The sequence below is a fragment of the Camelus bactrianus genome, chromosome 15 (genome assembly GCF_048773025.1).
Source record: "Camelus bactrianus isolate YW-2024 breed Bactrian camel chromosome 15, ASM4877302v1, whole genome shotgun sequence".
Lineage (NCBI taxonomy): Eukaryota > Metazoa > Chordata > Mammalia > Artiodactyla > Camelidae > Camelus > Camelus bactrianus.
Genome location: NC_133553.1, coordinates 36729238 through 36752323, shown reverse-complemented (window position 1 = coordinate 36752323; position 23086 = coordinate 36729238). Strand labels below are relative to the sequence as shown.

At 36.8% G+C, this 23086-nt stretch overlaps 1 protein-coding gene across 10 annotated transcripts in view; it reads right to left on the bottom strand.

Moving 5' to 3' along the window:
- Positions 1–7312: 7312 nt before the first annotated feature.
- The window catches only part of RASGRP3 (RAS guanyl releasing protein 3), a 97369-nt gene continuing 81595 nt past the window's right edge, over positions 7313–23086 (bottom strand). For 9 of the 10 annotated variants that reach the window (XM_074378716.1, XM_074378714.1, XM_074378712.1 and 6 more), the window contains 7 exons: positions 19651–19766; positions 18433–18580; positions 13194–13230; positions 11119–11244; positions 10413–10777; positions 9422–9483; positions 7313–9068 (listed from right to left, as the gene is read on the bottom strand). In XM_074378716.1, coding sequence (XP_074234817.1) covers positions 9469–9483; positions 10413–10777; positions 11119–11244; positions 13194–13230; positions 18433–18580; positions 19651–19766 — 807 coding nt within the window. In that variant the 3' untranslated portion in view covers positions 7313–9068; positions 9422–9468. The remainder of the gene's footprint in view (positions 9069–9421; positions 9484–10412; positions 10778–11118; positions 11245–13193; positions 13231–18432; positions 18581–19650; positions 19767–23086) is intronic. The other variant, XM_010967638.3, reaches the window with a different exon arrangement.

The window sequence follows — 23086 nt, the reverse complement described above, 5'->3', positions numbered from 1 at the left end:
TTTCATGAGTCTTTTGGATTTCCTTTGGTGTGAAATACATGCTTAATTCCTTTGCCCATTTTATTTGAAACCAGGATTTTGAATTTGTCATATGAATTTGGAGCTCTTTATATATTAAATAAATTAGCTCTGTGTTAGTGATAGGACTTGCAGATATTCTAAAATAGTCTTTATCTTTTGACCTAGCTTTTGGTGGATGAGCCACTCATAATTTTTATTTATTTATTTTTTACAGAGCTGATTTGATCAATCTTCTCTTTTAAGGATTCTGGATACTATGCCATATTTAGAAAGGTATTCCCAATCCAATATAATAATTTAAAATAATTATACTATAGATTATAATATGGTTTGATTTTTTTTCCATTTAAATCTTTCATGCACTTGAAAATGATCATAGTGTAAGTTTTGAGCCATAAATCCAAATTTATTCTGATGTTGCTACCCAGTTGCCTCAAACTATTTTATTGAGTAATATTTTTTTTCTGAAAAGATATGAGATGGCCACTTTATCATATACTTAATTACCATATTGCTGCTTCTATTTCTGGACTCACTATTCTATTTCTATCCATTCATAGTCTTGTAATAAACTGTTTTACTTTGTTTTACTATCTGACAGAGCTAATTAGTACTCACCCATTCATTACTCTTTTTCAGGTATTTCCTAGCTATTCATGTTTATTTTTCCCCCAATGAATTTTAAAATCAATTTGCTAATGCAAAAAAAAAAAAAATTCCTCTTAGTGTTTTTTGGAATTTGCAGTAAGAAATTCAAAGATTCACTTGAAGCAAACTGAAATCTTTGTGATATTTTCTTCCTATCCAAGAACTTAGTGCCTTTCCATTCATTTCAGTCTTCTGTGTCTCTCAGGAGTATTTTAAAGTTTAGCTTGCTTGTTTCTTATTAAGTTTATTCCTTAATACCTTAACTATTTTTGTCACTCATATATGAGATCTTTTATTATATCTTCTGATTACTTTATATATTATGACATTATTTCTGTCTATTAACTTAATGCCCAACTACCTTATTAATTTTTCTTTTTGTTTGTGGTAAGTTTTCAGTTGATTCTCTTGAGTTTCTCAGTATAAAGTCATTTCATAGTAATTATTTTGCCTACTTTAAAATATTTACACTTATTTCCTTTTTTTATCTTTTGTATTACCTAATACCTCTCTTGAAGGCAATGTTAGATAATAATGATAGGCCTTCTTATTTTAGACAAGTTGTTAGTAAAAATGCTTGCAGTGTTTCCTCACTAAATATCATGCTAGTTTAGGGGTTGAGATAGATGAATTTTAATCACATTTAGAAATTTTCACCTATTTTTATTTTTAAGAGTTTATGAATCAAAATCTGTACTGAATTTTATCACATGTTTATTTAACATTTATTAAGATGATCATATAATTTTTCTCTTTAGATTTTATTAACATAGTCACATATTCATTGATAAATGAATACTGAACCAGTCTTAAATTCCTAGTATGAACCTTCATATTTTGTACTGTACTTACAATGTTTCAGATTTGCCTTGATATTCATAAATAAGATTATTCCAATTTTCTTATTTGGGGCAATTCTTATTGGGCTTTGGTGTTAATATTATGTTTGATTTATTTAAAAGTTTTTAGAAGATTTTTTTCTTATGTGCTAGAACAATGTAAATTACACTGAAATAATCTATAATTTAAAAGCTTGATAAAATTTCCTACTAGAACCACAAAAGTCTGATAATAATTTTGGGCAGTAGCTCTTCAACAACCCAACTTTTTAATTCTTAAGTCAGTTTTTGCAGATTGTATTTTCCTAGAAAATTATCTATTTTAACTACGTTTTCTTTTCTGCTTTTTCTTTTTTTAGTCTAGATTTGAGCAAAGTACTCACTTGTTTTTATTCTTTCTTGTCTATTAATATATTCGTGTGTTTAAGACTAACTTTTCCTCTGAATAGTGCATATGGAACCTGTAGGCAGTATGCACAGTGTTTTCATGATCATTTGTTATACATTCTTCAATTTCAATTTCCTCTTTGAAGAGTTGTTTGACAGATTTGGAAGAGGAGATGGGTTTTGTTTTAATTTCTGAATTTTAGGGACTTTATTTTTCTGATTTTGCCATTAAGTTCTAATTTTATAGTACTACGATAGAGTTTTATCTATATTATTTCCAAATTTTAAAATTTATTGATGTTTTTCTTGTGCTCTAACATACAGTCAACTTTTGTGAATGTTTTATTGAAGAAGATACAACTCAAGATTTATTTCTGTTTTTGGAGGACAGAGTTAATATGTATATGTATCAATTTTTAGCATCATGGTTTAGAGTACAGACTCTGGAACTAGACCAACAGGATCCAAATCCCAGATTCATTACTGGAATGTTATGCAAATTGCTTATATTTTCTATGCCTCAGTTTCCTCATCTGTAAATGGCTATAATGATAACATCTGTCTCTTAGGGTTGATGCAGGGATTAAATGAACTAATATGTGCAAAGCATTTAGAATAGTATCTAGAATGAAATAAGCACCGTATATATATTAGCAGTTATAATTATTTAGATTGACCTGGTTAATTTTTTAGTTCCTCTAGAGCAGCACTATTTAAATTAAATATAGCACAGTCACATATGCAATTTAAAGTTTTATGGTAGCTATGTTAAGAAAGTGAAAAAGTCATTTTTAATGGTATATTTTATTTAACCCATTATATCAACAATGTTATCAATATGTAATCAATATACAGAATTTTTTAATGACATATTTTTCTTTCTTTGTTGTGCACTATCTTTGAAATCTGGCATGTTTTGTAGCTATAGCATACTTCAGTTTGGACTAACCACATTTCAAGTGCTCAATAGTCATATGTGGTCAGTGGCTACTATACCGATGACAAATTCTAGCTACTTTTTTTGTGTGTACTTAGTGCTTGGTATATCATGAGCTGAGTAGGTGAAAATAAATATCTTATACCATTCATATATTTCTCTGTATTTCTTCTTGATCGCCTTTAGTTTTTATTCTATAAATGTTGATGCTCTGTAATTTGATGCAAAAATACTCGTAATTATTAAACTTTCATTGTGAATTGTATCCTTTAGTATTAAAATGGAGCTGCCTTTGTCTCTTTTGGTGCCTTTTGCCTTGAATTTAATTTCATGTGGTATATTTATGACCAGTGTTTTCTCTTTGCATTTATCTGTTGTATCTTTGCCTTTTTTTTTTAACCATCTCAATCATTTCTGGTAAGTCTCCTGTATATATCATATAATTGGATTTTTCTTTGTTACCAGTCAGTCTGAGAATCTTTTTTAAAAATAGAGTTTAGCCCATTTATATTGATATGACATATATGTTTGAACTTAGTTCTGTCTTATTATTTTAGGTTCTATTTTCTACTTTTACAACTTTTAAAAGTCACAGAGGGCCTCTTTGCTTTAGTTTTTGTATTTATTCTGATATTCAGAAAGATTTAGAGTTTTGTTCCAGTGTTTACCTTTATTTATATAGAATTGCCTTCACCTTATATTTCTTCAGAAAGAATTACTAAGAAAAGTCATCCAAAACCTGGAAATAAGGCAATGGATGGCTGCATGTCCTTCGGTTGTCATTCTAGAGCAGTGTCTAACAAGCCTTCTTAAGGGTTACCTGATTTTCTGGAGCACTGAAGTGCAGTACTCAGCACCATCATCACTTGAGAACTTGTTAGAAATGCAAGTTCTCAGGCCCCATCCCAGACCAACAAAATCAGAAACTCTGTGGTTGGGACCCAGCAATCTGAGCAAGACTTCCAGATGCATGGGCAAGAGCAATTTTGCTCCGTAGAGGACATTTGGGAATGTCTGGAGGCATTTTTGGTTGTCACAACTTAAGGGAGGAGAGGGAGCGCTAGTGCCATACCTCAAATGCACGGGACAGCCCCCACCCCTTTCCAACAAAAAACTAGCTGGACCCTAATGTCAGTAGTGCAGAGGCTGAGAAACTCTCTTCTGGGAGAATATAACTTTATTTGATATACTAAGTATTATGCGCCCAAATGCTAACTTGAAGAAAACTTGGTAAGATGCAAATGGTTTTTATCTGATAGAGATGCAAATTATTTCCGTGCAGTAGAGAAGAAGATAATGAAAGAAAATTCTGGTTTAATCACCCAGTTGGATATTTTGTGTAACAAAATACCCTAAAACTTAGCAGCTTAAAACAACAATAATAAACATTTATTATTATCATGGTTTCTGGGATCAGGAATTCGTTAAGTGGCTTTAATTCTTAGAGAAACAATTTTCATATGCTCTGTAACGTTGTTTATTTTTTCAGGTGAGAGGTCTCACATTTAACTATTCTTTTTTTTCCCTCTAGTATGCCCTGGATTTTTGTTTTGTCTAAAGTATTTTAATTTTGAGCTTTTATCCAAAATTTGTAGGAAGTTCCTGTAAGGAAGGAGCCAGGGTAATATCCAGGCCAGGTGAAATTTGTCTTATGATCCTAGGTTTTGTATGTAAATTCAGTTGGCAAAGGCTAATTGGCAGGGATTGGCAACTGTGGGATTTTTCTTTTTTTTCCATTACAAAGACTCTCTAAGCAGTCTGCCCTTTAGAGACAGATTGCTTCTTGCAAATATTCCATCTCTGTGCTTCATTTCTGCTACTTCTCAGAACCAAACCAGATCCAGGAAGCTCCTGCCACCTGCTGATGCATCCCTTCCTTCTGTTTTAAGGAATAGATTGAGGATTTGCACTTCAGACTGTGCCCCTCCCACTGAGATGGTATTTGTTGCTGTCTGCTGTTTGTTTATATTGCAGCCAATGAGTCCTCCACTCCAGCAACTTCTCTCCGTGTCCCCCTCAAGCATCTCTGATCAGTCTCTAATGCTTTGGGCTGTCTTTCCTCCGTTGGGCCTGGGATTTCAGATCTGTTCTAGTTTCTCTGCATAATGGAACTTGTTATTTGTTTTTATTCTTGTTGTTGCTTTTTAAATGAATTCCAGTAAGAGAAGAAACAATGATTTCTTTTTTCACAACTCTTTTTAAACTACAAACCTTCAGAAAACCTTTAAAAATGAACAATAAATGTCCATATACCCTCTACCTAAATTCAACAGTTAACATCTTGCCACATTTGCTTTATTTCTCTACACAAAAACGTTCTTTTTTTTCTACTGAACCATTTGAAAGTAAATTGCAAATATTGACACTTCCTCCCCAACTACTTCAGCAAGCATCACCTAAAAATAGACATTCTCCTACATAACTATAAAACTATGATCACACTGGAGTGAATTAACATTCACAGGTCATTTGATGTATAGTCCATATTTATATTTCTCCAGTTGCCCCCCCAAAATGTCTGCTTTTTAAATTTTTTGGTCCAGAATCCAATCAAGGTTTACGACTGCATTTGGTTATTTTGTTTTGTTTTGTTAGCGTGTTTCATTTGATCCATAACTGCGTCTCCCCTGCTTTTTCTCTCTTTTTAAGACATTTCATTTTTGAAATGTTCAGGTCAGCTATCTTATAGAATGCCCCATGTAATGCTTTCCTTATGCTATTATATATAAACAGAAAGTCACTTAAATTCTGAATAGATGTGAATTCCAACATACTTGCCATTAACATTTTAAAAAGAGAATAAATATTTTTGTTTGAGGTCTGAATACTCTCTAGACTTCATTCAGCAAGCAAGTTTTGGATGCAGCATGGAGGAAGCTATTTCCTGATAAGCCTTAAATTCCAAGTAGTTTCCTATGGTTACCATCTTTAATAGTCATAAAATACATTCTAGTTGTCAAATAAATGGAGTACTTTTTATTTGAAAAGTTAATTTTTGTTTTCCTCTTGTAAAATTGATTATTTCAAGATGAGCCTCTTAAGCATGTTTATGCTTTGACCTATTTTTCTCTAGACTCATTTATATCTTACCCATTTGGTTTCTTAATCTTGCCTACCTGTTTACAAACAGAATGAGAATAGCCAATATTAGAAAATGGAGCAGAATTGACGCTACACATACAAAGTGCCAGGAATCAGAAAAAACCTCTATGAATATTTCTTTGTTTAATTCTTGAACACAAAAGTTAGTTAAATGTTGGTTTTAGAGCCTCCAAAGAATACAGCCATGTAAACATGTAGTCTGGGATCTTAAAGACAATTTTAGAGAAGGACCCTGTGTAACTGTAAAATAATATTAACTTGTAAGGTCTTTACAAAGTACTTTTACATGTATTACTAGACTTGATCTTTACAACAACTCTATGAGGTAGTTGAAAGTGGTAAAACCTCTCCTTTTCAAATGTGAAAACTGAGGCTCAAATAGATGTACATGACTTGCCCAGGACCTCATGACTACAGCAGAGATGGGATTTAAATCTGGCTTCGGATTGCATGTCAAAGGTGTGCTGGGAATCTCATTTGACTGAATTTACCTTTTCAAAAATCTGTATGTTTACCTTAGGGATGCTTAAGCTTCCTGCTGTCAGTAGTGGTTTGGTGCTTCCTTCTAAAGCAGTCCTGCCTTCATTGTTAAATAGCAACCCTCTTGGACCTTTGGAGAGACTCTGCTACCATGGAAATCTGGAGACAAGAGATAGCTACTCAACATAAAGTGTTCAGATGCCACTTAGGGTCACTCTCTGGTTTAGGTACATTTCAAAAAGCATCAATCCAATTTGTACATCCTTCAATGAAGGCTCAATTGCAGCATCTAATTTTTCCTCTCCTGTTACCTAATAATATTCACTGTTCAGAGTTTGGTTTTGTTTTTGCTTTTCACATAAAAGGTAACAATGATCATCAAACCTACAAAAGGAAGCTCTGGAGGAACCAACAACCATGATAGTTCTTTTGCTGCACCACACATTTGCCTTATTTACGTATTTTACTGATTATGGAAAATTGATAGAATGGAAACATCAGAATCACCATTGTGGTTACGAGTACAGGATATAATGAAAATTATAAAGCAGCTTCATTATGGACTTAAATTCCTCTTCAGCAAAGTAGTAACAGTAGTGTGTGTATGTGTGGGCCTGTGTATACATATAAATACATTGTTTAATACATATACAAACACATATGTTTTATTTTCTTTTTTGTTTGTATTTATTTGTTTTTTACTCAAGATACAGTTAGTATCTTTGTCACAGGAAGGCTGATAATATAAAACTCTTCTTATATGTGACAACTCAAAAATAACCCAAACTAAGTGGTAAGTGAAATAACTGCTTTGAGAAAAAAAAGGCTAGTCATTCATTAACAAGTTTCTTCCAGAATTTTCTTAAAGTTAAAAAAACACACACACACACAAGAAAGATTTCTTGTACTTACATTGCCATTTTCTGTTTTTAATTTTGTTAACATATATCTCATTGCATTTATGAGTAGGAACAGAGAGTGTATATACATATAACCAATACTGGGATGGCTGTTTGCCTTCTGAGGGGCTTGCCAATGGTAAGTAAGTTCTCTTATTATCTAGTTTCATCCCAACTCCCTCAACTAATAACTTCATTTAATTTGCAATATGTCTGCAAACTGATCTCTAAATCTGTTTGGCACAATTAAGTCAGTTCTAGCAAATTTGGAACTGTGTTTTAAGGAAGCATCTTGCTTACTGCCCACAGGCTCTCTGCTCCTGAGAGCAGAAGACCAAGTGTTCCTCCTCTTTGTGCATCTAGCACAGGACCTGCCTGCCCAGCACAGGCGCTCAGCAAGTGTTTGTTGAGCAGAACTGTCTTCAATTACCTAATGGAAAATGAGAAGAAAGGCATTTCTTTATTGATGTGATTGCCCCAAATAAAAACAAAATCACTCTTAAGCTCCCAAAGGCAGACCAGTGCATCTCTGGGGACCAGTTTCTGTCTGGTCATTTGGTAGCAGGTCATTCCCCTCACCCATAGGCTCAATCCCGTCTCTATTTTGAACATTTTGAGCCAAGTTCTTTCTTTTCTCATCTTGTAAGAAACAGGCCCATGTCTAGTTATGGCAGATATTTAAAATATTGACACTTTTTAAATGAAATGTAACACAAAAGTGGTTTGTGATGATTTGCTCTCTACAATTACTCTTTAATCACGGACGGAAAGATTTCTTAGGAAGAGCGTAAGAGTTATCTTTCACAACCAAAATTTCTTTTTTTAACAAACAAAATTCTTAAAACTATTTTGAGTTTTTAAAAATTGCTGGTTGTTGTTGTTGAACCCCCACAAAGAAAACTGCTGGTTGTTTAGCATTTCAGTAAGTGGTCTGAGTTTGTATTTCTCCTAAATTTTATTCCCCAAAACTTGAATTGATTTTTAATTGCTATTCAGACTTCTACATAGAAGACTTAAGAAAGACGGCTAAACCTAGTCAGATAGGACAAGTATAGTTAATTTTCCCCATGACAATTATAAATATTAGAAGAGTTTTCATGGCTGTGTCATAGCTACCTAGTGATACAGAATTGGTAAGACTTATATGATTATAAAACTGTGACTTGTTACACATCATAACAGCAATTGTATGGTAAGAACAATGTAAACAGCTTCTCCTTGCAACAAATCATAATTAGAAGAACCCCTGCTTTCCAAGACAGGAAGAGCTTCCTTGTCCCTCAAGAAAATGGTACATCCTGGTCCCATCCAAAAAGCACACAAAAAGATCTCTGAATTAACTCCTTGTTAAAACCCCACTCAAAGGTTTATAAAAATACTGAAATAACATTCTCACACACAAAAAGCAAAATTTGAGTTTAGAGAATGAGTATCAACTACATGCACAAAAGCTTTCACTTCACCCATATATAAATGGGTCTAGAGGAAGATAAGAGAGAAAACTACCAACTACATAACACAGTCTTTGTGGCACCTAACGAGGGGCAAGGGAGGAGAAATAAATAGTTCATGGGGTAAATCCTCTGTCCCACAGTTTTATCAGGGAGATCCCACAGTGTCACAAGGGCGGTAAATATCCAGATATCTTTTCGTATAATTTCCTGAGAGCTGGAGTGTTCTTCAGAGTTTCTCATCTTGCTTCTTCCAAATGCCAGCGCAATTGCCTTCAGTATTCTCAGCCTGAAGTCAGCCATCCTGCAATATGAATCAGAACCTGTTGTGTGGCTGGGTCTCATTTTAAGGAAATCAGAATATTCCTAGAAAGCAGTTGATCAGATAATTTCAAGGGAACATCTCAAATGATCAATACCTTGTACTCTCAAGACCTAGAGGGAATTAAAAGATCATGTAGTCCTCCCGGCACATGATGTATATGTTCTAAAATTAGATTGTTAGTGGTGGTTGTGCGACTCTGTGAATATACTAGAAACCATTGAATTATACACTTTAAATGGGTAAATTTTATACTACATAAATTACATCTCAAAAAAGCAGCTTTAAAAGTTGGTGTTATAAGAAAGGAAAAAAATGTATCAGCAGGAACTTACAGTAAACTTCATATGACTGAAGATAATGTGTGGCATCCTTATTGTCTTCAATGAGGAAGGAACTAGAGGAATTTCGGTAAAAGGTCATTGGAGTTTTTCTCATCATGGGAAACTATGGAGACTGTGTGTTTAGGTCTCCTGGTAACAAGTGGAATCTGGAGGATCAGTCATAAGAACAAAGAGCACTGCCTTATCCAAAACGATCTTTGCCTAACCCAATAGTATATTTATGAGAATGATTCAGTAGGGAGGCAGTGACTGCCCTCTGTGACACTGCTTTAAGGTTAGGAATATGACAACAAATTCCCCAAATCATTTTTCTTAATCCATTATGGACTATTGAATAATAAATTTATCTAAGTTAATTTTGAATCAATTTATGTTTTCAGCTTATTCTAACAAATTCCATATGCTTCTCAATTTGCCTTGGATGATATGAGTGTAATTTCTGTGTGGAGGCAAAGTCTGGCTTATAGAACTGTGATGTCCCCACATCTCTGATACTCACCACCCTTTCTTCCATAATGCTGTCAAAAGCCTCTCTATTTTTAGTAGAGGCAAGAGATTCCAACTCTCCTTCTCTGTCTGCAAGTCTTTTGCTTCCACTGCCTCTTCTGAGTTTGGGCCCTCATTCTAGCTTGGAAAACTAAGGTAATGATAGATATAGAGTACTGTTGTACTGGATACATGCAACAGTCAGGGGCCCTGGGACATCATGTCAGTACACAGACATGGAAACCATCACTTTTCGAATCCATCCAGTTCAATTTTATACCTGTTGAAACCGTGGTCCAAGGAGAAGAAATCATTGTTGCAGAGTCACAAAACTAGCCAACAGCAAGACTAAAAGTGGTATGTCTTGATTCCCAACCATTCTGCTTTCAAAATTACCAAGCTGCCTCTCAAATAACCCTCAACTCATTATAACCCTCATCTCAATCCCTTTGAGCCTCCTTCTTCTCATTTTATTTGTGGTTTGACCAGCACTGACCTCACCATCCTGTCTGGTCTCACCCATGTCTTCTTCATCCTGGTCTGGTTCGAACGTGGTGCCACGGTCAACAACATCCACGCCAGCCTGCACCCTGGGCTTCTCATTCTCCCACTTGGCAAAGCCTTTGTCCTTTGCTGCTTTGTTGTGGAACTTGGACTTCATTTTGGGGAAAGTGTGGGACCCTGAGTCCCCCCAGCCAGCTTCTGACCACACAGGTTCGGTCTGGGTGGCCTGGCTGGTGGTGGTCCTTTGCAGCCGCACAGAGATCTTGCGAGAGGAGCCTGTGACCAGTGTGATGGCTCTGCTGTCCAGGTCTCGGTGTCCAGCAGCAACGCCAGGGAACTCGAATACCTCATCCTGCACTGGAAAGGGAAGAATTACTGTAATTATTGTGATTATTTGACATCTGACTGCTTCATAGCAAGCCATCAAAGTTGCTGCAAACAACAGGAGTCTGACAGGAAAGGTCCTAGAGGAAGAGACAGAATGAAACTGGCCACAGGTGAATTGCATGTTAGTGAGACCTGAAAGCAGACAGAAGCATGTGGGATTCAAGGGCTTTTGCCACTGCTGCTGATCCTGAAGAAGGCCTCGGTGTTTAGAATGGCCCTGACCAGCTTTAGATCCGGAACCCCACTGAGGTGGAGGTATGGGAAGGTTAGCAGAGAGAAATCGCAGGAAGAAAGAGAGTCTAGGACATTACCTGGGGGCAGCGATGGACTTCCAGGCAACGATCCATGATTACTGCTCAAGGAGGGTGCCCGGGCAAATCTCCTGCAGGCCAAAACCAGAAGGTCTTTGCACTGTTTGTGACAATTGACTCCACAGTCTGAAACATCCCAAAATATCACAGATGATTAGTGTGAACCACATGCATTTGAAAGAGTAGAAATCTAACTAACATAACTCACAAAATGGCTTCCTTAATGCTAAGGCTGTTTGCTGACTCATTTTGACACATCTTGTTTTTCTTTTTGTTTACTCACTCAATTGCTTTGTTGAAATAGCCCCCAACCTTCCCCATACATTCTTTAACCCAGAAGCTGTTTTCCAGAAAGAAAGTCATGAGTTGATGACCTCAGAAGAATGGACAGACCCTAAGGAGTTTTTGTGAAGCCAGATGGACTTATCAAGATTAAGAAGAATCAGCACCACTGCCCCTGATTGTTATCACTCTTCTGTTCCATCCAGTTTCTATAAAACCTCAAGACCCCAATTCCAAGACGGGTTCACAGTCTTTGTGGCTTTAACCTGCTGTGATTGCCCTTTGCCTGGCTTGCTTTCTTGGAAGAAGCAGAAAATAAGGTGAGCATATGTTCAATAAACGTGTCCCAGACTTGACTATGGCTTGGAAATGGCATGTGGCAGATTCTGTGGCCTTTCTCATTTGATGCTTTAGTTAAGAAAGTAGATATTAATTGCTACTTGGGGTAGAAAATTTTGGCCACTTTGGAAGATAGCACACAGTTATTTCATGTGATGACGGTCCTACATTCCCCTTAGAATCACTGAACAGATACGATCATTTTAAAGGGTTTATTTCTTTTTCACTATCAAAGACTTTTCTCATTATTTCCAATACCCATTTTCCCTCAAACGGTCTTGTTTCAAATGATTTTGTAATGATATCATGGAAAGATCAAATTGTAATGACATGCCCAGTCTATTTTAATTAGATTTTTCACTCTATGTGCCTTTAAGAGAAAATACTGTATGAACAAAGATGACCCAAAGGTTAAATTGATTTTCATCTTCATAAAATTGTGTGTGTCTGTGTGTGTCTAGGGGAGAAGGGGCAGAAACCAGAATAAAACTAATGACTTATGGTGGGGCAGTAAGATATTGCACTATCTTTGCTGCTTTAAAGTAAAAATCAAAGTTAGACTAAGACAACTGATCTAGAGAACTAAAGGGAAGCAGTTTTTTAAACACTAAAAGGTGGCTCTCATGAAGGTTCAAGGAAGCTCCCTATTCATGTAAAATGAGAGCCAAATACTGAAAGATGGCTGGAGAAAAAGGGTATCCCAAGGGGACAATATTAATCTGAAGGCATTCTGTGTTCCCTTTGTGGTTTTATTATATTTGACATTATATTTTTCAAGAGCATTATCTGATTCTTAAAAGAACAAGTATAAACAGTCTGCATAAAATATCCAGCAATTTCTTAAACATGAATAATGTGCAATAATCATACATCTGCAAGTAGCAACACATTCCTATTGCATTTGGCAAATATTTATTCAGTTGTTCTAAATTTCAATTAAATGGAGGTATATGAACAAATTCATTGAACTGGATGCAAGTTTCTCCTTTTTTCTCATTGTCATCTATGATTTAGCAGAGAAGGGAATAGCTGTGTGAGAGTGGAAAGAAATGCATAGGTGTTACAGAAATAAGCACAGGTTGTTGTTGTTGTTTTCCCCCTTGAAGGCAGAGTTCTTACATACAATGTTTCCATTAGGCTTGCCCTCCTCAGAGTTCTCACCTAACTGTGTGCAGATGATGAGCCTGGCATCTTAGAGCTGGGGGCTAGATGTGTGTGTGTTGGGGGTGGTGATAGTTTGCTTGCTCTTGTAACAAGCCATAAAATTCCAGCCTGGTCTCTCCAAAACTCCAGGGAGTCCTTTCCTGAACACATTAACTCTTCAGTTGCCAATGGCCCCGAAGCACTAAATTCTCTATAACACCGAGGAGCTTTGGTGGTTTCCATTAGGCAAATTTGAGTCCTGCCCCAAATGTCACAATGTAAAATTTTAACAACAAAAGAAGTTTATTTACCTTTGCATTTGTATCCTTGCTTGATTATGCCCCAGAGCTGTAACAAAAGACAAAGGAATGTCAAGGAATCTGAAGAGAAATCTGGAAAGAAAACAAGGCCACTGAGAAGGAAGTCCTGGGAAGCGTGATGACTGGTGGAGCACAAACAGGATGTAGCTGCTCCTGACACCCTTCCTGTAGATAGAAGAGCCCTCTCCCAGCCCACTCCAGCTGGGGCAATAATGGGACTTTTGCTTCCCTTTTCTTTCTGGAAGCCAAATGGGAGCTGGGATGGGAAACTGACGTGGGTGCATTTCTGGGATTTTGGCATAATGCCCTCTCAGCAAAATTCACCAGGAGAGACTTTGTTCCTCTGCATTTGGAAGCCCCTAGCTCCCTCTGCCTTCTTTTTAATCACTTCAGCTGCTCTTGGCGCCCCCTACAGGAAATCAAGCGACCAAAGCGGTGCACATCCCAATGACACAACAGCATTTTGCTTGGTTATTTTCTGAGAAGCATTTCTATCTTGATAGAATACAGAAGAGGAAAAGGTCTTGTATTTATTCATGTATTTATTCTCTGCATTTGCTCGGTGTTTGGCCTGTGGCAGGGCTATGGGAGATGCAGAAAAGGCTCAGAGCCTGCCAACCAAGTAGGAAGCAGGATGTGCGCAGTGACAAGTGTCTCAGGAGAGATGTGAGGGCCTACAGTTCAACGAGGGAGTGTTTGCCCAGGTGCATCATCCTGGTGGTGGTGTCCCTGCCCTCTGGACACACTGTGATCTCTGGGAAGAAAGAGTCCTTTCTTAGGCCTCCCATAGCACTTGCATATGGGAACCAGGGACACCAGGAACACACAGTACTGATGAATTAAATGGGCTTAGCTCAAGCAGGAGAAGCTCCATTCCTAACCCTTTACTGGTGAGGTTAAGTGGCTGATATCTACCTCATAAAATGATTTTGAAAGAAACAGGTTGGTGGCCTGCTGAGGCTGCTGGGGTGTGTAATAGGGGAACAGCACCCTGAGTGTGGGCATCATGGCCTGAGAAGAGTAAGTAGCTGCCGACATGAAGTGACTCAAGGCATTAGGAAGGCTGCTCCTTACCCTCTTTCTGACAAGGAAATTCCATTAGTGGAGAGCGATTCCTTTGAGCCTTAAAGGTTATTTGGTCCCTCGGAACACATTACTAAGATGCAGATGTCTCCGGGGACAGAACAAGACAGGAAGGATTATTAAGACAACTAACTGGAAGCAAGGCCTCAGGTGCCTAGGATGACCTGAAGAGGGGTAGGGAGGGGTCAGCACAGAAAAGGGAAGCAGGTGGATAGGACAGTCACATCTGTCAGAGCTGTAAGGATCTTTATGATAATCTAGTTTGCTTCCCTTTTATAATAGGTAAATGTGATGATCCAGGAAATTAAATAATTTGCACGGTCCTGCATCTGAGAAGCTTTATAGTGATAAGAAATTTTTCCCTCACAGAGCCCTTGGTAAAAGTAATAACAACGATAGCTAAAATGTATTGAACTCTCACTGTGTGAAAGACAAAGTTTTAAGCTGTGTGTAGCAACTTAGTTAATGCTCACGCTATCCTTGTTGAGGTGGGAAGCCCCATGAAAAAGACAGCAGGACCCCCAGGCAGGGCCAGTACTCTCCTGCCAGCACCATCCAGTTCCCTGGCCCAGTGGCATTATCTTGCTTTTTGCCTCTAAAATGGCTTGGAAAGCAGAACTTACCCTTAAGATTCTATTGGTTCCCTCAGCTAACTCCTGATTGGTCCATTTGTAGTGCTTCATTTGCATAGAGCTCACTCCTGATTGGTCTATTTCTACAAAGCTCATTCCTAATTAGTCAACTTTGTTACACCTTATTTGCATATGATATTGCAAGGTCCAGACTGGCAGCCTATAAAAGCCTGTGTAAACGTACAGATAGGGTCCAGAGTTTGGAATGTTAACTCCTTTGGGCCTGCTGACGTAATAAACCTGAGTTCTCCAACCCTCCAAGAGCTGCCTGATCTCTCATCTGGATCCAGGTTGCTGTAACAACTGAGCTGTAACACACTTTGCTGCAACATGGTGAGACAGGTAATAATAATTTTCTCATTTTTACAGATGAGGAAACTGAGTTACAGAGATGTGAGGTCACTTGGCAAGATCTCGGAGCTGGTGAGTAGGGAAAGAAGAATGTGAAGAATGTGTCACTAGAGGGAAAGACAGGAAGCCATTGCTCCTGAACGTTTTGTCTGTGATCAGAGCAAAAGCCACTGATCTAGGACAAGAAAGGGTAAGATTTTAGAAGCATCCTAATATATGGCTAGGGCACATTATTAGCATAACTGCAGAAACTGCTGAAAAAGATAAAGTCAAGCGTGAGTCCCATCAGGAGGGCAAGCCAGGGCATTGCTTGCTAATGCTTACTTAAGAACCAGGAGACAGCACGAGGCAGGAAGAGGCTCTGGGTCAAAGTGCCAGTCAAGGACAGGACAGGGTACTTCCCACAGTCCTCTGATTTTGAGACCTCAGGCTGCTGTAAAATTTGGAGTGATTGTGGTGTAAGGAGCACTGGACTGGGAGTCAGGAGACCTGAATGTGAGTCATGGTCCTGCAGCTAATAATCCATGTGACCTTCAGGAAGTCACTTAACTTCTCCAGAACTCAAAATAAGGGGATTAGCAAAACTTTTGCAGTGCTGGAGTTCTAATTCTATGATCAGCGTATTTCAAGTAGTGTCTCTTTGTCTTCTTTACCCTTAAAGTGGAATGTATTTCAAAAGCAGGTGGTTCAGGCACTAAAAAAAAAGGAATCATTCCCCCATGATTCCTTTTAATGACCCTTCTAGAGCATTATATTTATAAATCTCTTTGAAAACCAATGAGTTTTTTTTTGGGGGGGAGGCAATAATGCATTTATTTATTGTTTGAAACATTTTCTTATGACAATAGAGTACCAAATTTGCCGTATCTAAAACAGTATTTAGGTTACGTGGTCTTTTTTTTTCCACTATTTTTTTGTAGTTTAATTTGTATTAAAGCAGTTTAAATTTCTTTCAGTCACTACTTTGATTATGTAAGAAACACATGCTCACTGTAGATAAATCAGAATACACAGATGAACAAAAGAGAATAAGAATCTAAAAATACCCATACCCCTCCTACCTAGAGATAATTATCATTTTTTATTTTGTTATATAAATTCCCAGGCATTTTTCTTGTGTGTAAATCAAAATTAATTCAGGTTTTGCATAGGACATAGGATATCATAGCCAGAAAACCAATGAGCTTTTTAAAAAAATGTGTAAGTAAAGATCAAATCAAATTGTTCCAATGGAATTAAATATATTTTAAAAAATAAAAGGACTATTAAAACTTTAAATGAGTTAATTTTAATTAAACTCCAAAAATATCAAGGAATACTAAGAAAAGAAAAGTTTACTCTGAGTTCTGTGACATACATATCTGATATCATTTACATGACAACAACATGGCAGGTAAGTCTTAACTCCCTTGTATAGATAGGAAAATAGAGACTCAAAGATGGTCAATAACTTGGTCAAGGACATAGAGTTAATAAGGGGCAGAATTGAGGTTCAAAGCCGAAGATTTCAGACTCCAAGTCCAGAGCTTTCTACCTCATCACAGCTGCATCAGGAACCTAGTACCAGCAAATCTGCTCCGATGAGTTGGGGAGAGGAGTATGGAAGCTCCCAAGATGGCTCACCTTGCTGCTTCTACAAAACCAATGCCTCCATGGAAGGGAGAGACATCCAGAAGGACTGGAGAGCAGAGAGAAGAACTTGAGATTTGGTAAGGCCTACCAGCTCTCACACCACACCACGGGACAAGTATCTCAACCTGACTTTGGGCTGAGCCTTGCCATGGCCAAACAGATTCCCTGGGCCCCACTCTGCAGAGAGAGTTACACATGGCTCCCTCCCATTTGAGCATTTTTCTGGTCTAGATACAGGCAAAAAATCCACAGAAGAGAAAACATGAAAAAGGAAACGTATTTGTTTTATGATAAAGTGATCAGGTGATGCAATCCCAGTGGCGTAGCTGGTAGAAGAACCTCTCCTTCTCTGAGGTGGGTGAAGAGAGCTGGTCAGGCTGGTCTTGCCCCTTGACCACATCAGCTGCTATGACCACCTGGGGTCATCTTCAAGGTAACACTGCCTCTTATGTAACCCACTGTCAGTGGGGTGTGTGCTTGAACACAGACTCATGCCTTTGGCAGCCCCTCTAAAGCTGGTTCTTCAAGAACAAAATGGGAAAATGTAATTTAGTGGGAGCATATATAATATCAGCTTTGAATTCAGTATGTGTCCACAGCAGGGCATGACTGCTGAATGAAGCTGACATGACTGAGCTGGCATCTGGACCAAGGAGCAGTAGCCTCACTCACCTGGCTGCTAGGCTACCCTCACCTAGAGTACCACATCTTCCATCTTATATAACTTGGGTATCAACTAGAAGAAGTTCAAGACCCTAGGGTATTTGTTTAATACCATGGCCAAATCTGACTTCAGTTGCCAAAGAATCATCAAATGTGGGGAAATGAAGTGTACAACCTTCATTTGTTGCAGTGATGCAGGTAGAGCCAGAACACCTGCGTCTGAGTCCTAGTTCTAGCCATTATTGGCTGTGCAATCCTGGGAAACTTGGGTTGTCCTCTCTGGACCTCTCTACCTTCACATGCAAATAGGGAGAGTAAAATGCCGACCTCATAGGCTAGTTATAAGGATTAACTACACTAATGCCTCTGAAATAGTTCATACTGTCAAGTGCTGAGTAAATGTTATTATTACAACCATCTTCTCTTTGAAAAGATTTTTTCTTCTCTGAGTTATGAATTACTGAGCCATGCCATGATGGAGTTCTAGGGACTGACACGTATGAAACAAGAACTGAGAGGAACTGGCTAAGATAAAAACTCCCCTTAACTGCACCCACTTAGTGATGAATTTCAGGGCTCGCTGGGCAGAACCTTTCCCTGGCAGGGATGAACAGACAAACTGCTCTCTTGACTTAACAGGCCTCACCAACCTTCCCTGTCTTCACCAGCCCTGCATTCCTAGAAAGAACATAGCTAAATCTGCAGATCTTGCTTTTGTTTTTAATTGAATTTTTAATTTTAGGGAGTCATCATGTTTTACTTCTGATCTAAGGCAGACAGAGGACTCCGTTACTGCATCATCTTCTTACTTTCTGAGAATGCTGCACAAATCACTAGATACAGGAGAAAACAAGGGAAAACAGACTTACAAATCCTGCACAGTGTTCACAGAAGGTTGGCTTGAGATAGGTCATCTCCTGAAAGTTATGGACAAATCCTGGTCCCATTTTACAGTGTAGTTGGGACTTAGCTCTCAGGAAGTAAGCCATCATTTCATCTTTACTAATTAGGCCATCCCTGTGAAGAGAATCAAAGAAAGGAGGGGTCTTTGAATACCATGTTGCTAAGTAGTTGCCACACTTAAATCACTCGCCTTCCAAAGCTTTTTTGTAGCCAAAAGCAGGTGGGGAATGTTCACTTCCCTGATACATCTGACAGGAGGAAAGGACCTGAAAGGACAGCTGTTAGGTATTCTTTGTTCTAGTTAAACAGTGAAGATCAATTAAGGCTTTAAGACCTTTATTATAAAGTACCAAGGCTTTACTTGGTGTGTTGCAGTATTTACAGATTTTTTTTTTAAATTCTCACACCAACAAAAATATTAGAGGATTTTGATGTGATATAATTTGAACATTTAACCAACATAAAATCCAGTATTTCATTACAAATGATTTTTAGACTAGGAACTAATATCACATAATTAAAAATTAAGCAATAAAATATATTAATACCATGGTTTCTTGGCAAAAATTTTTAAAAATCATTATTTTTTTTAATGATGCAGGTTTTAGCCTCTAAAGTTATTTAATTTCTCAGTAATCATTTGAAGATAAAGAGTAATATATTTTTTCTTTGTTTCTCAAGGCAACCTTTGAACTAGCAAAGAAAAAAAAAAAGCATGGACACTTCTCAGCTATCTGCAGCCTTCACCTGCTCTCCTGAAGACTGTAAGTAATCTAAACAAAAATCTTACTTACTTGGTCACTTTTAAGATTGCCCTCAGGTCCACTGATGCTGAGGACTCTACCAGGCTAGATCTACATATGTTTCTCCTTTATTCTTTTTTGATGGAAGCTTTGGGGTTGATGAACTAGCTAAATAGTAGAAGTAATATAGGAAATGAAGAGCTGGGCTAATTTGCAAACGAGCACTTGTACTCAACACTGATTATGAGGTCTGCCTTGTGATTCTATCCAACCAGTCATGTTCATAGACACCAAGAAAAAAAAAATCAGTGAAAAGTTAGACATCTCATCACGCTAGGACTGAAGCTGTCAAGATGTAAATTAAAGGTTTCCCTGCTCTCCTGTGATAGTAATTTCCTACTTCAGGACAGTTGCATTACAATATAACAAAATTAAACTTACTGATCTTTGTCCAGCACACAAAAGGAATCCAAAAAGGGAAAATTGGCAGCTATACTTTCAAAGTCCTCTTGAGAGATGTACCCATCATGGTCATGGTCATAGTTTCTAAACACAGACTGCAAAGGAAAGACAAATATTTATTGAATGACTGTGAGTCAGGCTCTGAACTCATTATTGGGAAAGCAATGATAACTAGCATATTATTCTTTCTATCAAGGTGCTTGGAATTTAGTGAGAGATAACAGAATTGAGAAGCCTCTGTGGTACGATGAGATAAGAGCAGTGCTGAGGATAAAGACAGTGCTGAGGGGAGGGAGGAGGAAGATTTAAACAGGTTTTCTGGAAAAAGCAAGGTCTAAACTGAGACCTCAGGGTTGAGTAGCAGTTAGGCTTGGTGAATTCACAAATGCCAATACCATAACAATAGAAAAAGAAACTTTAAAATGTTAAATTATCCCCAAATCAAAGTATACATTTAATGCAATTCCAATTAAAATCCTAGTGGGAATTTGTTTCAAATGAACAAATTGATTCTAAAATTCCAATAGAAGTGAACATGTTGAGACTAGCCTAAAATTGTTTAAGATGACAGTAAAGACCTTAGGCAAGGGAAACAAAAGCAAAAACAAACAACTGAGACTACATCAAAACAAAAAGCTTTTACACAAGGAAAGAAACTGTCAACAAAATGAAAAGACCATCTACTGAATAGAAGAAGAAATTTGCAAATGATATATCTGATAAGAGGATAATATTCAAAATATACAAAGAACTGATACAACTCAACATCAAAAAACAACAACAACAACAACAACAACAACAACAACAACAACAACAACAACAACCTGATTGAAAAATAGGCAGAGAACCTGAATAGACATTTTTCCAAAGAAGGCTTACAGGTGGCCAACAGACACATGAAAAGATACTCAGTATCACTCATCTCAGGAAAATGCAAATCAAAACCACAATGAGATAGCACCTCACACCTGTCAGAATGGCTACTATCAAAAAGACAACAAATAACAAGTGTTGGTGAGGATACGGAGAAAAGAGGACTCATGCACTGTTGGTGGTATTGTAAATTGGTGCAAACACCATGGAAAACAGTATGGAATTTCCTCAAAAAATTAAAAATAGAATTACCATACAATGAACTCATCTACAAAACAGAAACAGACTCACAGGCTTAGTAAACAATCTTACGGTTACCGGGGAAAGGGGTGGGAGGGGATCAATTTGGGAGTTTGAGATTTATAAACGCTAGCCACTATATATAAAAACAGATTTTTAAAAAATTTCTTTTGTATAGCACAGGGAACTATATTCAGTATCTTGTGATAACCTTCAATGGAAAAAAATATGAAAATGAATATATACATATACATGCATGACTAGGGGACATTATGCTATACACCAGAGACTGACACATTATAAATGACTGCACTTCAATTAAAAAAAAAAAAGAACTAACATACAATCCAGAAATTCCCCTTCTGGGTATTTTTTCCAAAGAAAACAAAAACACTAATTTGAAAAGATATATGCACCCCTGTGTTCACTGCAGCATTATTTATAATAGCCAAGATATGGGAAGAACCTGTGTTCATTGAAAGGTGAATGGATAAAGAAGATGTGGTATATGACACAACATTGTGAACTGACTGTAATTCAACAATTAAAAAAAAAGACGTGGTATATAAATAAAATGGAATTTAACTCAGCCATAAAAAAGAATGAAATCTTGCCATTTTTGACAACATGGATGGACCTAAGGGTATTTTGTGTGCCAAGTGAAATAAATCAGGGAGAGAAAGACAAATATCACATGAGCTCACTTATGTATGGAATCTAAAAAACAAATGAACATACAAAACAAAACAGAAACAGACTCATAGACACAGAGAACAAAACAAAACAGATACAGACTTACAGATACAGAGAACAAACACATATACATGAATGAATAGGTGAAGGAAATTAAGAAGTGCAGACTTCCAGTTATAAAATAGATGAGTCATGGGGATGAAAAGTACAGCATGGTGAATATAGTCAATAATATTTTAATATCTTTGTATGATGACAGACGGTAACTAGATTTACTGTGGTGATCATCTTGTGTTTTGTATAGAAATATCCAGTCACTATGTTTTATATCTAAAACATCTGGAAGGTCAATTATACTTTAATTTAAAAAATGAGGACTAATGAGGGAGAATGTGCCCTATCAGAAATTAAATATTCTATAAAGCTACATTAATCAAAACATGTATTGCAACTTATTACAGAAAGTACATTCCAGGAACAGATCCATATACGAATATATATGTAGGAATTCAGAATATCAAAAAGTTATCTATTCAAATCCACAGGGAAATTATGGATTATCCAACAATTTCTGTTGAATTAAATAGCTAATAATTATAGATGCATTAAATATTTTAATATAAAAAATTATAAAAGAACCAAAAGTAAATAGATGAAAATATTTTTCACGTTTTACAATCTTTGAGTAGGAAAGACCTTTCTTGGCCTGATATCAAAGTCAGATGTCATAAACCAAAACATTTTATTACAATAAAATACAAATTTTGTCTGAATCAAAAAAGCTCAATTAACAAATTTAAATATAAATGACAGAGAAAATAATTTGCAACATATATGAGAGCAAAGACCCAAAGAAAAACAGGTGATCACCAAAGTGAAAATACAGATGGCCAATACATTCATGGAAAGATGATCAATTCTGCTAATCATTATAGAAGTACTAATGAAACTTTTTTTTACCTCTCAGATTGGAAAACATTCAAATAACTGATAATTTCCTAGGGTACGAGAAAATAGATACTCTCATATCAAGTTGGTGAGGCAAATACCCACAGTTGTTCTGGAGGACACTCTCTGATGCAGCAATTCCACTTCTAGGACTTGTTCTAAGGAAATCATTGAACAAGCTTGCTCAATAATATACATGTATGTGTGTGTCCGTGTGTGTAGAATAAAGTCATACAAGATAATCTATAGGTTAGCAGTAGTTATCTCTACACAGTAGAAATACCAAGGCCTGAAAGTTAAACTTTCTATTTTCTATGTTTTATGTAAGGTTTTAATATTTACAATGTTTCTGACTTTCTTTATAATCAGAGAAAGAGAAGTTTTTCCATTGTCCTCTGCCTAATAGGATTTTCAAAAAATTTTGTAAGTTCTCCCTGGAAACTCATGTATGCAAACATATATTTGGCTTAGAGTCCAGTTATAATGAATCTTTCTCTCTTTTCCCTAAAGTTTCTGTCTGTTCTGTTTTATCTATATTGCCTTACATTGCAAGCTGCTTCAGGAGTATTTTGGGAAGTAGGCAAATTATAGATCAAAAAATTAATTAATCAGAAACATGATTGTTTAGCACCCATTATAGATTTACCCACAGATAACTGAA